Raw genomic sequence first — 17,906 nt, 5'->3', positions numbered from 1 at the left:
ACTCCTGGGCTTTGTACCAGCATTCGGGGAGTAGCTTTTTATTTGGTTCACGTACTTGGAGGTTGAAAAAGGAGGATATCTGAAGTAAAATTAACACCAACAGGAAACACTGAACACTTTTATGATCATTTCTTGTGTTCATATTAAATATTCCTATAGTAGCCACTTAAAAGTTCCCAGCCAGACTTGCATTCTCTGGGTTTCAGCCTTGTTGGTATTTTCTCATTCTTCACCTGCTTCTACGTCACTGGTTATATGCTATATACTTATCCTGCTTACACCCAGTTGGCTTGGCAAAGACTTTAATGACATTGAAAATTTGAGATCTATTCAAACCCCACAGAAGTCTCTGTTTCTTCCCTTATTCCCACTTGATAGCCTCTTTAATTTTTCTGAGAGTACATCTTCAACAGTATCCCTTCTCTTGGGCATTAATTAATTTGTCACAGTACAGTAATTGATGCGTACTTGCCAGTGACAACAAAAAACATCAGTGACTTTACAGAGGGGCTTATAAATCTATCCAGATACCTTGAATCACAATTAATAGGAGACCAAGGAGCACCTTGGTGGCTCAGTCAGTTAAGTGTCTGATTCTTGGTTTCAGCTCAGGTCATGATTTCAGGGTCGTGAGATCAAGCCCCACATCAGACTCCATGTCAGTGCAGAGTCTGTTTGAGATTCTCTCCCTCTCTCTTTGTCCCTCCTCCTCTCTCTCTCTCCCTGAAATAAATAAATAGATAAACAAACAAATAAAGTCTCTAAGAAAATGCAAATCAGGCTTGCTTAGCAGTGAGAATTGATTGACTCATGCAACTGAAAAATCCATAGGTATGTGGGTTTCAGATACAATTTGATCAGGATTTTTCCAGTTTTCCTCTGCTGTTCTCTTAGCTCTGCAAACTCTTTTTTGACTTCGCCTCGGGCTTGGTTCCTTTGTGGTAGCAAAAATATGGCAGCAGTTCCTGGTGTCAGTGTGCTTACTCCATAGTGGCAAATAACCTAGCAAATGTGCTGTGTCACTCTCCACTGGTTTGGTCCCATGCCTTCCCCTGCAGCCTCCTCTGAATCACATGGACATGTACCCAAAGAAAGTCAGGGGCTTGGGAAGTTAAATGGGGAGCATGGCTGGGAACACAACCAATGGATGTCTGGACAGGCAGTTCCTAGCAAGCAGAGCTCTCTGTCACTTTGAAAAGGAAATTGGAAAACCACTGGAAGTGAATGGGGTCACTCAAGCTGCACACTGTGAACTGCTGATCCACAGCTACAAACCTGTGACCCAGTCACTAAGTGGAGATTCTCTTTAGCATCTTCTGAAGATTTCCTCCTTGTGACTCATTCTTAGAGGAACGGTGAAAAGAACAGGCCTGTCCATAAGCCCAAAAGAAAAGGGGATGGAATGGCTATGAGCTGTTCCTGTCATGGACACCACCATGCCTCTTGTGTGGTCATTGTGCCTTCATGGTATTTGGAAACTGAAAAAAAAAAAATTGGTTTCAGAAAACATAATGACCTATTCTCTTTGTGTTAACTTTTCTGGTAGGTTAGCTCCTGGTGAGAAAGAAGCCTCCATCTCCACGGAAGTCAAATAGGTTGTTCTGGGCTGAATTGTGCCCTACCCCTTGCCAATTCAAATGTTGAAGTCCTAACCCCAAGTACTTTAGAGTGTGACCATTCTAGAGATAAGGTCTTTAAGGAAGTAGTTGAGTTAAAATGAGGCAATTGGAGTGGGCCCAGGCAAATGTGACTGGTGTCTTTAGAAGAAGAGAGTTGGACACAGAAATGTACAGAGGAAACTGTGTGAGGAGGCAGTGGGAACATGGCCACCTATAATACAAGGAGAGAGACCTGGGACAGGTCCTTCAGGGCTTTCAGAAGGAACCAATTAGATGACACATCCAGAACTGTGATATAAATAACATTCCTGTTGCTTAAGCCACCCAGGCTGGGGTAAGTTATTATGTCAAGGATAGAAAAAAAAATACAGACTCCAAAAAACTCTCCTGTTTGGCCACATTTCTCTTACCCCAAGTATTAACTTGTAAATGCTCTTTGTTTTCCAGACACCAGTTTTTCAAGGTAGGTAAACAAAGTCAGGTCACCTGAGGAAAGTTATTCAGCTTTTGGTTGAATGCTGATCAGCTAGTCACATCATCTTTCCCATGTGAACTTAGTTTCTTCAATGGGAGAAAGAAAAAAGCAGCTCATGATAGCCAGGAGTTGGCCTGGCACTAATAGCCAAGTTGTGTTGTTCTAGAAACGACTTTAGAGGATGTTCATGTCAAACAAAGCCACCTATGGAATCACACCTGTTTCCTAGCAGCACCCAATCCTGGGCAACTGTCTGCTCCCTTGACCCCTCACCTGATCGCCTAACACAAGCCCAAATCCTGCAAGAAGTGCTTTCTAACATTTCTTAGGGAGATGCCTCCCAGTTCCCTATAGTATCCTGTCATTCTTATGACAGTGAGCCAGGACACCTAACTTTTTTCTTACTTGTCTTTAACCCAAAGACGTTAACAAGAGTTTCAGAGCTTAGATTTCATATATGATAACAAATAATAATCAGTATCAGTAAGTAAGAATAAGAATAATATAATTTAATAAAATAAATATGTATACAGTACTCTAAATATATTTTCCTTATGATTTTCTTAAAAACATTTTATACTTTATTATAAGAATACAGTATATAATACATATAACATCAAAATATGTGTTAATTGACTCTTTATAAAGTTATCAGTAACACTTCCTGTCAACAGGAAGTTATTAGCTGTTCAGTCTTGGGAGAGTCTAAAAGTCGTACATAGATTTTCTAATGCATGAGGGGGGAGGGTCGGTGCCCCTAACCCCTGTGTTGTTCAAGGGTCAGCTGTGGTTCTTTTGCCTTTATTGGGCTATATTCCTATTGGTATATAGTCAAAGTAATGAATTTAAGGTCAATTAAAATAATTTTTCTCTTGCAGTTATGCCACTAACTTGAAATGGAATTTGAGTAAATTTGTTTCAGTTTGCTGTTGATTTTTAGGGACTACTCCCCCCCCAACCCTCCCGTTAGATTTATTTATTTATTTTTAGAGATTTTATTTATTTATTTATTTAAGAGCAAGAGTGAGAGAGAGAGAGAGAAGGTGGGGAGGGCCAGAGGGAGGGGGAGAAGCAGGCTTCTAGCTGAGCAGAGAGCCTAACGCAAGGCTCAATCCCAGGACTCTGGTATCATGACCTGAGGCAAAGGCAGCCACTTAACCAACTGAGCCACCCAGGTGTCCCTTCCTGTTAGATTTAATGTTTGAAAGTTATGTAACATTTACCAAGTTCCAAAGTCAAAATGGTAAAACAAGGCATATTCAGAGAGTTTACTTTCCATCCCCATTCCCTCCCTCCTTCTACAGGTAACAGTTAATTAGCTTTTTGTTTATCCTTATTTCCTTTTGAAAATATAAGTAAAGGTACTATATATAGAGAGAATCCCAATCAGAGTTGAAAGCAAGAGTCGTAGGCTTGACTGACTGAGCCACCTCGATGCCCCCCGCACTTGCTTTTTACACAGTGGTACACCTGGCTGTCTCTGCATGGCAACACACAGAGAAAATTCTCTGTGTGAGGATCCATGGAATTCACATAGGGAAGCTCTGCCTTGAACCAGGGATTTGTCTCTTGGAGGAGGGATATGGAAAATCGAGCTGGCCTCCAAACTGGCTCGTCTTGCTCTGAGGAGCCAGGGAAGGGCACCCATCACAGATCACAGCTTGATTGCTTCTAAAGATAAGGATCTATGGAATCAAGCCAGGAATCATGGAATCATTTCAGACTGTGGGCATTCCCAGCCTGTACCACTGGGGTGGTGAGGGCTGCCGTAAACCCACTGAGTCTCTTCCCAGACTTTATCCTGGGGAAAAAGGAGGCAGGTTCATCAGAGGTGACCCTATAACGAAGCTTTGGGTGTTTGGAGTGGAGGGCACTTCTGAGGACAGCGTGGTGGCTGTTTCTAGAATTTGTCCCTTTTCTTCCCCTGGACACACATCTCGCTCCTGAGGTCAGAGGGGCAGTAAGTAAAAGCTGCCAGTTTCCCCATTGCAAGCTATGCCTGAAGGCCCAGTTCACAAAGTAAAAACACAAAGGGTAGCTGTGTCTCCTGACTCCCTTCTCCGCACACCACCGAGGGTCAGTGGTGTGAGTGGGCGAGGCAGCAGAGCTGCTCATGGTCCCATGGCAGAGACTCCTCAGGGCTCCTGGAAACCTTGGCAAGATAGGAAAGAGGGGCTTATTAGGGAGTCAAGGTTCTGCATCAGCAGGTGAGGCAAGGGTCAGGTAAATCTGAACCATTACTGGGTCTTCTGAAGAACTCAGGGTGGGGAGTACTGGGCAGCATGTGGGACACTAAAGCAGCCTCCCAAATGCCCCATTGCCCTCCTCAAACCTTAGCACAGTGGTCAGACTACTCCATTAGAGGCCATGCCCTGCAGTGTCCTCATCTAAAAAGAAAGGACTGTCTGGACCAGCTCCAGGGAGCTCCTGGCACTGACATTTTATGGTTCGGTGATTTCTACAAGACAAACTGAAGTCCCCTGAGAATAGTCTGTGTCTCCTGAGAACCCTGAGCCCTGGATTGTAATGTTCTTGCCCCAGGCCTCCATAAAGGAGTGTCCATAAAGTTCACCGAGGCCCATGGGTCAGTCCTCCCTGGGTAGTGGAATGTAAGCTGTGATTTAGAGTCATATGAGCCCTGGGTCCTCTGCCATGGAATGAGGTGTGCCCTTGGGCAAGTCAGTTAACACTATAGTCACCGTCTAGAGAAAGAGCTAAAGGCAGTGTGGCTGTGTCAAGATCCAAAAGCCACCGCCTATGGGAATGTTCTTTAAATGTTGTAGCTGAGGGCCCACCTCTCAAAAAAGGGCCAAGGGTCTAGGAGCAATGCAGAGTAAAGCCAGCTGCAGCCTCCTGTATGGGTGGTCTAGGGCTAAAGAGTAGCCACCCCTACCTCCCCACCGGGCACAAACCCAGATGCCATCCCCAGTCCATGACGATGGATCAGTATTTGTCTCTCAGAGGCCTGTGATTACTGGTTCCTTTGTTTCCCTCTGAGGTCCAGCTGTGGGGACCTTGGCTCTTGCCCCAGACTTTTTCTGCCTGACAAAGGACTTAGAGCTGCCCTGAGGAGTAGGCTGCCAGAGGAGGAAAGATCAGGAGGGTGGGGGAGGAGCAGGAGAGAGCTGGTCCCAGTTGTTTCTATTACCAGCCTCGCGCTCGCCCTTCCCCAGCTGGGATGCCGAAGTCTTCCTTAGATTGTGTGAACCAGCGCATTCCCATTCTGCTGAAGAGAGTTCTCTCATGATGACGGATTCTTTAATCCCAGTCACCTATTTGCCCCATCCCCCTACCCACCTCCTCTCTGGTGCCATCAGTTTGCTCTGCAGAGTTAAGAGTCTGCTTCTTGGTTTATCTCTCTCTCTTTCTTCCTTTGTTTCTCTGTTTTGTTTATTAAATTCCACATATGAGTGAAATCATACGGTATTTGTCTTTCTCTGACTTCTTTCACTTAGCATTATAACTTTAGGGGGCACATTTTGTATCTTCTTCCTCCTCTCTCCCTCTGTGTGTGTGTGTGTTTGTGTGTGTACATATATACACATACATGTGCTACCTCCATATACACATATAAATGTTTCTATACATATATACACACACAGTTTTTCTCCTGACTTATTTGGAGGAAATTGCCCCAATACCCCTAAATACTTCAATTTGCATTCTTTAAAACAAGAACGTTCACTTATATATCTGCAGTACAATTAGCAAAATCAAGAAATTAACAATGATACAGTAATATTGAATTCATCTTGTTTAAATTTTCCTAATTATCCTAATCTTGTAACAGCCTATTGTGCAGCAAGGTTGTGAACCACCAGCCCAAGCCAATGGCTGTGCCTTAGAGTCACCTTTGGGGAAGGGGTTAAAAAGTACTGATGCCTGGGCTCTATCTCTAGAGATTGGATTTATTTATTTAGTGTGTGTGTCCGCTACTGAGCGTTTTCAAAAAACCCAAGGTTAATCTAAATGTGCAGCTAATGTGAAAACCAGTTATTTAAGCCAATAGTGGTCTTTTCTTCCATTCCTTTCTCATGTTTTTAGTGACTGATTTTGGACTAGTATGCTGGGTTGAATACTGTTCCTCCAAAGTGCATGTCTACCTGGAACCTCAGAATGTGACCTTATTTGGAGATAGGTTCTTCGCAGGTATAATCAAGTTAAGATGAGGTCATATTGGATTAGGGTGGGTTCTAACCCCCAAAACTGGTATGTCACAGGGAGAGGGAGATTGGAAAACACAGAAAGAGAGAGAGAGAGAGAGAGAGAGAGAGAGAGACAGGGAAGAGGGTCATGTGAACATGGAGGAAGGAATTGGAATAGCTATAAGCCAAGGCACACCAAGGACTGTCAGGAGCCACCAGAATCTAGCAAGAGGCAAGGATGGATTCTTCTCGGAGTCTTCAGAAGAAACAAGGCACATTGCTGACAGCTTGATTTCTGAGCACTTCTGGCTTCCAGGACCGTGAAAGAATACATATCTGCTATTTTAAGCCCCCCAGTTTGTCATAATTTAAGGAAACTCTGGAAAACTTAACACGGTGGGCATAAGGCCTAGTTAAGGCCAGAAGATCTAAGGGCAATTCTCTTGGGTCATTGATTTGATAACTTCCCCTGAAAAATTCCTCCAAAGATTCATAGTTTCCTTGAAAGACTCCTTAGGGCTGGTTGACAAGTACTATTGATTCTCCCCGTTCCAGATACCTTAGAAAGGTGACACTTGTCTGTCCCTCATGTAGGCACGTCATGTGAACGGAGTGGTGCCTGTCACTTCTGGGGTAACTTTCCAAGCCCATGGGCCATTTGACCCACTCTTGTGCTTTGAGGATGTGCCTGTGATGCTTGTGATGGGGGTTGCTTGGTCTGATATGCCCCAGAGTGACAGCTGATTTGCTGGGAACCCCAGAAATCCATCCAGAGGTCTTAATAGGTGTGTAGGTCAGACTTTTGTCAGTCCTTTCTTATAGTTTGTCAAACACAGCCAGTAGCAGCCAGCAACCAGAACAGACAATGCTGATATTGTCTTTCCAGCATCTTCTCCTGGAGCAATTTCATTAGCTATGTTATCTGTTGGGTACAGTTTTATCAAATATTTGTCACTTCCTTTTTAAAAAAATTTTATTTATTTATTTGAAAGAGAGAGTGCACATGCACAAGCAAGGGGAGGGGCAGAGGGAGAAGCAGACTCCCTCCTGAGAAAGGAGCCTGACTCAGGGCTCTATCCCAGGACCCTGAGATCATGACTGGAGTCCAAAGCAGTTGCTTAACTGACTGAGCTGCCTTGGTGCCCATTTGCCACTTACTGACATGAACTCCCTTCTGTTTGGTTTTGGTAAACAGCATCCTCACAGTCCCTCCCAATTTCCCAATTCCTAAGCCAGTGCACTTTTTTTTTTTTTTTTTTTTCCATTTCAGCAGCAACATTCTTCCAGTAGCTTCTAGGATAGACTAGGTTATACTTGGGTAACAAACAACATTCCAAAAAATCCTGGTGGCTTCTAACAACAAAGATTTTTTTTTCTCACTCAAGCTGCATACACTTAGTAACATGTTTTTAGCTTATAAGTCTTTGAATCCAGAGGAACCATGCCCGACTTGATGGAGGGACCACTGTACAACCTCCACTAGTCTTGGCCTGATTTTGTGACAGTATGGAAGTTTGGTTGCCTCCTTTGAGGAATGGAGAGTGTATTTTTGCCTGTGGAAGAGAGAGTGAGACAAATATTTGGCTAGATTTAGTAATCACTAGTGGGCAAAAGGGGCAGGTTTACTAGTCACTGGTGTTACTCACAGATTATTTTGGGTATTGGCTTTCTGGGTACTTTCCTTCTCCCACAGAGTCAGGAGTGAACTGCATTGGCCAACAGATCATGAGTGGAAGGTACATGTGTCCTTTCCAACTGGCAGCTTTAGGAACCTGTGCAGGCACACAGTGGGAGCTCTTCTGTCTATTGGGATCTGAAGTGAGGGAACATGGAATAGAAACCTCATGTGGCATGAATATGAAATAAACTCTTATCTTTATAAACCCTAAGGTTGAGGGGGTGGTTTGTGACCATGGCATGCCTGGAATAGCTTTGGGGTTGTTTCTTACTACTATCCTATCCTGACTATCATATGCTGCTTAGAGCTGCAGTATCCATCTTATGACTGAGAGCAGACAAGTTTAAAAAAAATTTTTTTAAAGTAAAGATAACACATGGAGAAAGGATAGAACAGAAGGATGGAAAGAAAACATGGTCCCTGGGTAGAGCTACTGAACCAGACCTTGGCACTGTCCTACCTCCAGGCTTCCCATTATAGTAGCAAACAATGCCTTTATTCATCACATCTGGTGGGGTGTTGTTCCCTGTGGCTGCACAGGTGGCGTGGTGGACAGAATAAAGGCCCACCAAAGATGTTCATGTCCTAATCCCCACGACCTGTGTGCTATCTCATGTGCGAAAAAGGGATGTTGTGATTGAATTACGGATTTATTTTTTTTAAGATTATTTATTTATTTATTTGACAGACAGAGATCACAAGTAGGCAGAGAGGCAGGCAGAGAGAGAGAGAGGAGGAAGCAGGCTTCCGGCAGAGCAGAGAGCCCGATGTGGGGCTCGATCCCAGGACCCTGGGATCATGATCTGAGCCGAAGGCAGAGGCTTTAACCCACTGAGCCACCCAGGCGCCCCCCGATTTTTTGAGATAGCGATTATCCTAGATTATCTGGGTGGCCCCAAAGTCATCAGGAGAGTCCTTCTAGGAGGCAGGCAAGAAGGTCAAGATCAGAAGAAGGGAATGAGCTATAAAAAGAGAGATTGTTGTGATGCACTTTGAAGATGGGAGAAGGAAGGGGTCAGGACCCAACAAATGCAGGTAGATTCTAGAAGTTAGAAAAGAGAAGGAAAGAGTCCCCATTCCCCCCACCCCCACCATGGGGCCTTGCTGAGTCTTCTGCTAATACCTTGATTTCAGTCCTGTAAGATCCATGTTTGACTTCTGACCTCCAGAACATTTGTGTTGTCTTCAGCCACTCAATTTGTAGTAATTTGCCACACAGCCCCCAGGAAACTGATAGACGTGACCTCCACTCACCTAAAGACAGCGGACAGAATCAAACCCAAGTGTTTCACCACACTTCCAGCGGTCACCTCCCTGGCAGTGTGGTCTTTGCAAGGGAAGAGCTGACATTTCCTTTGTATTTAAAAGGAGAATCAATAAAATACATGAGAGTTCCCCAGAAGAAAGGGATGAACAATCACCACGGAGGCCTCAACTCATTTCCTACTGCCCACAACAACACGAGGAGGGTCCTGGGAGAGTTTAGATTTCGTGTTCATTCTCTTGCTCTGTCTACATCTCCCAGCTTCTCTGTACTGCAGCACCTGCTGGCCGGGGCCACCCCCAGATCACAGTCATATTAAAGTTTGCTGTAATGCCCTGTTTGGGCACAAAAGGGATTTGAGCCCAGCTGCAGCTGAGTTGGGATCAGAGCTGGACCAGACCTGCTTGGATCTGGGGTTCCAGGCTAAGCGGCTGGCATGCAAGATCGGCAGAGTAAAATGTCCCCTCTCTGAGCCACCAGGACCTCCCATGACGGCATGCACCTGACCAGCTCCCTCTTTACAGTTCTGACACTTGGCTTCTTGCGTGCCCACAGACTAGATGGACAACTGAGTAGAGGGCACGAGTAGTAGAAACTCAAGTCCGTAGACTTTGAGCTTCCTGGGGAGGGCGAGAGGAGAATACTGTAGCAGCCCCGACTTCCTGGACAGCTCGTCCCGGTCTCCGGGCCTAGAGAGCAACGTCAGGGGACCGCAGCCTGGGTAGGGTAAGGATGGGGGAGGGGGAGGGAGGAGGCAAGTCCCCGCGGCGCGCATAAGAGGGCGTGCGCTCCGGCTCCCGGGCCCCACGTGCGAGCAGCTGGGAGGAGGGGCCGAGGGAAGCTGGGAAGCTGGACCCCAGGGCTGGGTGGCAAAGCCAGAAGCCGGGAAGGCGCGATGGAGCCGGCTTCGCCTTCGGGAATCGGGGACACGTCCCTGAACCGCTACCTGGACGGCGAGTTCTGGAGCCTTAAGAAAGAGCTCCACAGGGTCCTGGGCGGCTGCCCGCTCTTCCGCCACAGGTATCGCGCGCCGCTGCCGGCGTCTGGCCGCATCCCCTCGGTCACCGCGCACCCCTGGGTATACCGCCCGGGGCGCTCTGGACCAGGTCCAGGAGGCATCCCCTTACCCTGTGCAGATGACAGGCTCTCCCCGCCAGAGGTGTGCGCACTGCACACGGCCGCCGCCGACTTCACGGGGCCGCAGGGAGGGTGGCCGCCGCCAGCCCAACTCCCTCCTACGCGAGAGTGGGGGTGAAGGGGTGGGCCCAAAGCGGCAGGCGTGGTGCTCTGCTGAGAATCTTGGCTGGAAGGCTTGGCTCTGCTTCTAGACCTCAGTGGTTTGAATGTCCGCCCCTCGTGTCCCACCCTGGGTGGTGGGAGAAGGGGCCGCAAAACTGTGATGTGGTCGGTATGGATGGCGTCCAGAGCCATCTTTCCGCGGGGTCCGGAACAGGTGCGCGGGAACCTGCAGGACAGTGTAGGCCGCGGACATTTTCCTGGCACAGGGATGGACGGACCGGGCCTGCACAAGGCGTATGTGGGCGTCTGGGGGAGACAGGCTCCCAGGGGGCCCGGAAGAGCACAGGTGTGCGGAGTGGGCAACTGAACAGCAGCGAAGGTACTTTGGTTTAGATGGGGGGGGGGGGGGTCAAGTCCATGAGGTCATTTGAGGCCATGACTGCCCTGAGAAGTGGGCAGAGGGGCTGGTGCTTCTCAAGTTTACACATGGAGAGAAGGACTCAGTGGCCAGCAGTCAGGACCAGGACTCAGCACTTGTGTCCCACTGCAGGTTCTTTCTCCTGTGCTCTGCGGGGCAGCTGATCCCTTTTCAAGCAGTCTGGAAAGCCCACTCTTAGAACCAAGCTCTGGAGGTTTAGCTTAAGGAAGCCCTTAAAAAATGCCAGTATGTTTCGAAGGCGGACTAACTAGTTAGCCTGTGCCCAGCCAGCCCACCTTTAGCTTATCTCTTAAGAATGAGGTGGGCTCAGAGAGAAAGAGATGCCTTGTCCTTGCTGGAGAAGTCAGGGTTCCTGCACTGGAAGGGGGTGGATTTAGGGAAGGTGAAAAGTGAGATGAGTAAGACCTTTTTTGTGTCCTGGAGTGTCTTCTCAGTATCTCTTTGTCTCTCTTTCATAAATAGTTCTTTATGTCATGGTTCTCAAAGTATGGTCCAGGGGTGCCCAAGACCATTTAAAGAGATTCAAAGTTAAAACCAATTTTGTAATAGTACTAAGATGTTACTGGCTTTTCATTCCCATTTGCTCTCAAAGTGGTGGCTCTCAGAGACTACATGAAATCTAATATCTCAATAGATTAGGTATAGAAGCAGATATAAGAATCCAGCTATCTTCTATTAATCCCTACCATTAAAGGGATTTGTAAAAATGCAGAACAATGCAACTTTTATTACTAAATTTGGGAGAGGGTTTGGAAAATATAGCTTTTTCATTAAAAACTTAATGAGTTTATTAGTTACTTTCAGATGATTTAATATATATTCAAATTTGTGGTCATACTTTCTAATATGGTAAATATCAGTCAATATTTGTGGGCTTCAATAATATTTTTGAATTTATTTTTTTCTAGAGCAGTTTTAGGTTTACAACAAAATTGAAAGAGAGGTACAGAGATTTTCTATCTTCCTCCTGCCCCCACATATGTGTAGTCTCCCCCATTATCAACATCACCTACCAGAATGATACATTTTTTTCTTTAACCAAGATTGAATATCATCATCATCCCAAGTCTGTAGTTTCTGTTGGGCTCATTCTTAATGTTATACAATTCTGTGGGTTTGGACAAATATATAATAACATGCATACATCATTATGGTGTATTATACAGCGTATTTTCACTGCCATAAATATCCTTTGTGCTTTGCCTATTCATCTCTCCCCACAATCCACCCCTGGCAATCACTGAACTTTTTATTCCATAGTTTTTGCCTTTCCCAGAATGTCATATGGCTAAGTCATACATTATATAGTCTTTTCAAATTAGATTCTTTCATTTAATAATATGTATTGAAGCTCCCTCCATGCCTTTTGATGGCTTGGTAACTCATTTCTTTTTAGTGCTGAATAACAGTTCATTGTCTGGATGGGCCACAGTTTATTTATATGTTCACCTACTGAAGGGCATCTTGGCTGCTTCCAAGTTTTGGCAGCTATGAATAAAGCTATTAGAAACGTCTGTGTCCAGGATTTTGTGTGGCGGCCTCAGCAGTTTTGCAGAGGGCAAAGAGGTCCTTTTCATCATACTCAATTCTGCTACAGCCCTGCCTACACATCTCGACACATATCTGTTCATGTGTTCCTCAGTCTTCTCAGTGTAGTTCCTGGGCTCTCATCTCTTTGCCTTTTTCAGTTTAGGGAACTGCAGTTTAAAATATGGAATAGAATTCTATTCTCTTCTAACTCCTGACTTGGGACAAGTAGAAGGGACTTCCTTGTGAACTGCACAGCCTGCTTAGGGATCGAGGGAAAGGCAGACCAGCAGGTTAGAAAGTGAGCAGGCAGCTCATTTGCCATACGATCATCATCAAGTGATACTGCTGCCTTACTGAGCTGACATTTGCTCATCCACAGAATGGGGATAAGGTCTGTGCTGCTAGGTCTTTATGCTGCAGAGATGAGGAACTGATGAATGGGTATTCAGTGACAGATGCTGACTGCGTGTGACACCAACTTCCCTCCCCTATCCCCCAAAAAGCCACACACACACACACACACCCCTAAAAAAGAAAAAGATTAAAAACTCCATTATCTTAACAAACACTTTTCCATTCTTTCCAGTTCCTGTTCATTGACGTCATAGTTTCGGAGTTGTAATAAGAGCGTAGACTAAATTTCATATTGTTTCCCCCAAGTGATTCAAGATTCTGATACCTATTTGAAAGGTCACATTGTACCATCAGGTTTGATGTTATCATGTGTAAGAAGACAGTGATCCTGATTTCTTGATGTTTCAACATTCTGCCAGAATAGAATGCTCCACAGGAGGCCAGAAATAAACCTTCTCCATTCACTGATTCACTGAGGCAACATTGCCTTTCTGGTCTCCCATGGCTAGTCCCCCACCCCTTTGAAGTTAAAATGAGTGTTGGGGTGGGGTGGGGTTTGTGGCCATGAGGTTCAGTAAGTGCCGCGTGTGTACAACGGGAAGTTTGTACAGGGTCAGGCTCTCCCAGGACACAAGAGGCCACGAAACCGTTTTCTTCCAAAAGAACAGAGGTTGTGTAATATCCTATGTGTATGATGACTACCCTCTTCAGCTCAAGGGTTCACCTTGCATGCTCTGCTCCCAGACATGGTACGAGCACAGCCCAGGCTCCCCTCCTAAGGAATGGCTTGCCCTCTCTCCCGAAGTCTGGCTTGCCAGGCTGAGTCCCCTGTTCCACTCCATTAGAGAGTCCCCCAGGCTCTGGGATTGCCCTGGTTGCTGAGGGCCATGGGACAACATGCTGTTTGTGGTGACAGCAGGAGGATTTGGAAAGACTCAAGTTCCTCTAGGGTTTGCAGGAAATGTTTAAAAGCAAAATACATCTGAAATTAGGTAAGCTTTGAAAATGTGTTTGAGTTTGTTTCTTGGCAAACTGGAGCTCTTTCCTGAGCGCCAGGCTGGAGAGTGGGGGTGCATGTGAGTAGGTAGGGCCCAGAAACTCAGGGAGACAACCTATAGAGTCCTACTAGGCTGGTATCCTACGACCTCCCCGCCCACGCTTTCGCAAGGCTCCCCTCCCTGATCTCTCTGTGCTGGCTCCCCTCTCCCCTTCTTTTTCTCTACTCTCTTGCCTTTCCTCCCCTAGAGCAATGCACAGTTCTCCCCCTAACTCTTGATGGTCCCCCCCACCAAGTCTTACTCACACATGCAAGTATTCATGAAGATCTTCTTATCGCAAAAAGCCAAATAATATGGAAAACCTCAAAGTTTCCTAAATCATCCCCTCCCCTAACTACTTTTTTCAGTGTGGTAAAATACCCATCCAATCACATTTACCACTTTAATGATTATTAAGTGTACAGCTCTGTGGCTTTAAGCACATTCATGTCTCCGTGCAAGCAGCACCACCATCTCCAGAATTTCTTCCCCCCACAGTAGTAATTCTGTACCCATTAAAAAATAACCCCCCTCCCGCCCTCCCCACCAGGCCCTGGCAACCACCAATTCTATTTTCTGCCTCTTGGCTGTTCAAGGAAACTCATATATGTGGAATCATACAATACTGGTCCTTTTGAATGTGGTTTATTTCACTGAGGTTAGTTCATCCATGTCTTAGTATCTGTCAGAATCTCCTTCCTTTTACTGTTCAATAATACTCCATTGTGTGGCTATACTATGTTTTGTTTTGCCGTTCATCCCTAGATGCACATTCGACCCCCCAGCCACTTTTCCCACTTTAGCATGTTGTAAGGTTTTTTTTTTCTCTTTTTCTGTTTTTCTATGAGTTTGTATAGATGGGAACATTACGTTTTTATATAAATAGAATCATGTTTTGTTCTACAGCTTGATTTTTTAAAATTTACTTCTTATTTTTATTGGTAGGATGTATGAACATTCTTTTTTTGTTTTTAAACTAAAACAGTTGACAATTTTATTTTCACATTTCACCATATGAATGAAAATTGCTTTTTTTTTGGTCACTAACTCCCCTGCCAAAATTATTCTCTCTTTGATTGGAAGTGCTTGTTCTGCTCTTAGAAAACACCCAGTCAAAGTACCATGATCTCCTGGAGAAGTCGAACAAGTAATATAAAATGGGTATAAAGGAGTTCCTGTCTCTCCTTATCTGTCTGGTTGAGTCACTCCTGGCCGAGTGCCATCACGGGGCAGGCGGGAGGTCTCATCATGGGGGGTCCAGGCATCATTGGCGGGTGGCCTCACATAGGTGACCTCATTCCAGGAGCAGGTCCCATCACTGACATCTTCCCAGGAGGAGGAAGAACCATCCATGGCATCATGGCAGGGCCTCCAGTAGGGGGTACTGGCATCATTCAGGGCAAGGAGGACCCTAAGAGAAGGGAATGGGGGAGGGGAGATCATTGTCCCTGCATGAGGAGAAGCAGTGTATGGAATAGGAGGTAACTTTCCTTGTTGAAATGCAATGGTGGTTTTGTTGGTCAGACTCTAAGCCTGTCCTTCCTTCCTTCCTTCCTTCCTTCCTTTCTCTTTCTGATTTTATTTATTTGAGAGAGAGTGAGCACAAGCAGGGGAGTGGCAGAGGCACATCGAGAAGCAGATTCCCTGTGGAGCAGGGAGCCCGGTGGGAGGGCTGAATCCCAGGACCCTGGGATCATGACCTGAGCCAAAGGCAGATGCTTAACCGACTGAGCCACCCAAGCGCCCCTCTTCCATCCATTTCGGATAGTAGTCTTGCACATTCTCTTTGTGTTTCCTACCACTGCAGTGTCTTTCTCACAGAATGCGAGTCATGAGTGAGGCCTGTGTTGCACAAATTGCAATAAAACTTAGGTTTGCTGATCTGCAGACCTTTGGCCACTCCATCCCTTGCCATATATGAACATTCTTAATGCAAATAGTACAACGAGGTTTGTAATGAAAACCAGTCATCCCTACCCTCTACCTTTGTCCCTCCTTCCCTTCCTCATTGACAACCACTCCTAGTTCTTTCACCAGATGTTTATGTTGTTGACCTCCATATTCCTAAATTACATGCTCAGACAGCCACTTCTTGACTGTATCATGACTCACTGTTATAGAAAACGGAGATTCTCACTACCGCACCGCTTTTTCTATTCTGTGACAATCAGCGTGTCACCATGTTTATTTCAATCAGTATCCAGTGTTCAGATTGTTATGACTCTATAAATATTATCCCCAGCCCTAATCCATGACACACCATATTTCATTTCCTTTCTTTTACAACTTTTTATGTTCTTTGGAGATATCAATTTCCCCCTTTATTCTTTGGCTTAGTTTTCTGTAAACTCATCACTCACTGACCCCACACTTCAGGATAGAACAGTTACACTCCTCTCAACTTGGTCAAACCTGTCAGATAATTGGCCATCCTCTAAACCTTCCCACCCATGAGCACAGCCATCCTGGAGACCTCCTTCTGGGGCTTCTGTCTGGACCAGCCTTCTATATGTCTCTTCAGCGTTATGTTGGAAACTTCCTTTGCATCTCCTCTGTAGTCAAGTCACTGTTATCCCAGGCTTTCTCTTTCTTTGTTACCCTCTGTGGGGGAATAGAGATGGTCACAAAATAATGTTACTCCCACTACGAGGTGTGGTTGTGTTTCCTCCCCTTGAATCCGGTGGCTTTGTCACTGCTCAGCCAACAGAATATGACTGAAGTGGTAGTTTCAGGGCTCAGCTCTGAAGAGACTGGTACCTTTCCTTTCTTGAGGTCTCTTGAGGTCCTGCGCAACCAAGTACAAAGGTCTGCTAGCCTGTAACTGCCATGTTGTGAGGAAGCCTAACCTGGTCCATGGAGAGATGCTACAGAGAGAGAAAGAGAGAGAGGTAAAGAGTTGTTAACCCACTCCCAACTGTTCTAGCTCCCAGCTGGGAAGTCATCTGAGGTGGGACCCCAGACATTGTGAAGGAGAGACAAGCCGTCCCTACTTGTACCTGTGTATCCAAATTCCTGATCAAAAGCATAAGCAGAATACTAATACATTACTGTTCCAAGCCATTAAATTTGGGTGTACATTGTTCCATAGCTACAGATAACCAGAACAGTCTTTCATCTAATAGCATCCTGAGAAAGGATATAAGAGCATTATATTTTTGAGATTTTTGAGATTTTTATGTCTGAAAATGTTCACTATTCAATCGGTTGCATGTTTTTCTGGGTATAGAATTCTAGGCCGAAAATAAAATTTCTGCCACATTTTCAAAGACATTGTGCCATTGCTCTCTAGTATCCAACATTGCTCTTAACATATCTCACCACTTCTGTACCCCAATCCTTTATAAATGGCTTTTTCTTCCTTTTGGAAGGCACACCATCATGAGCATTCTTGTTTAGCGCTGGTGTTACATTATTGGCGCTGTGACTTGATGTGGGTCTCTTTTTCTTTCAGGTAATGTGCTCTGTAATCTGGAAACTTGTGTTTTTCAGATATTTACACTATTGTCTGGAATTCCCCTTATTCAAATGTTGGACTTCCTGGCCTTGTCCTCTGATATTCTTATCCTTTCTTCTATATTTTCTATCTCTATTTTTGTTGTTGTTGTTCTGCTTCCTGGGTGATTTTTCTCTACTTTATCTTCCAACTCTCCTTGAGTTAAAAATATCTACTGTCATATATTTATTTTTTTTAAAAATTCTTTATGTTCTTCGTACCTTCATTGGTTGGTTTGTTTGCTTTTAAATAGCACTTTAGTTTTCTCGTTGTAAAATCTCTTATTTTTTGAGATTTTTCTTTTCTGTTTCCTGCTTTGTTTCTGTTTCCTTTGGCTTCCTTTTTTGAGTTTGCACTTTTGACGTCTGTCTTTTGTGTCTGAGGCTTTCCTTAAATGTCTAATCTACCTAGGGTATTTGCTCATAATAGGAGCAAAATAAATAATGTAAGTAAAATGCTGATTGTAAACAGGCAGGGTTGTTGGCCACAGGCATTCCTGATCATAGAGTAGCCTTTCCAGTGGCAGATCAGTATTACTGTTTTGTTTTTGGGCTGAGATAATTTCTCCAGAGTTTCCTGAGGGAAAGTGTGTGGACAAGGAAGGACAGACAAGTCATAATCCTCACTGCCCAA

At 45.1% G+C, this 17,906-nt stretch overlaps 1 protein-coding gene and 1 pseudogene across 8 annotated transcripts in view; one reads left to right on the top strand and one right to left on the bottom strand.

Annotated features, from left to right (window-relative positions):
* Positions 1-17,906, top strand: part of ACOXL (acyl-CoA oxidase like) — a 349,566-nt gene that overhangs the window by 6,138 nt on the left and 325,522 nt on the right. For 6 of the 8 annotated variants that reach the window (XM_059188391.1, XM_059188389.1, XM_059188394.1 and 3 more), the window contains exon 1: positions 9,976-10,201. The exons of 1 other annotated variant lie outside the window; for it this stretch is intronic. In XM_059188391.1, coding sequence (XP_059044374.1) covers positions 10,077-10,201 — 125 coding nt within the window. In that variant the 5' untranslated portion in view covers positions 9,976-10,076. Of the gene's footprint in view, positions 1-9,975; positions 10,202-10,583; positions 10,800-17,906 lie in introns of those variants that run through there. One more of the 8 variants, XM_059188390.1, reaches the window with a different exon arrangement.
* On the bottom strand, positions 14,966-15,695 carry LOC131807701 (U1 small nuclear ribonucleoprotein C-like; annotated as a pseudogene).

This window comes from Mustela lutreola, chromosome 9, assembly GCF_030435805.1.
Source record: "Mustela lutreola isolate mMusLut2 chromosome 9, mMusLut2.pri, whole genome shotgun sequence".
Taxonomy (NCBI): domain Eukaryota; kingdom Metazoa; phylum Chordata; class Mammalia; order Carnivora; family Mustelidae; genus Mustela; species Mustela lutreola.
This window is presented reverse-complemented; position numbering and strand designations above follow the sequence as displayed.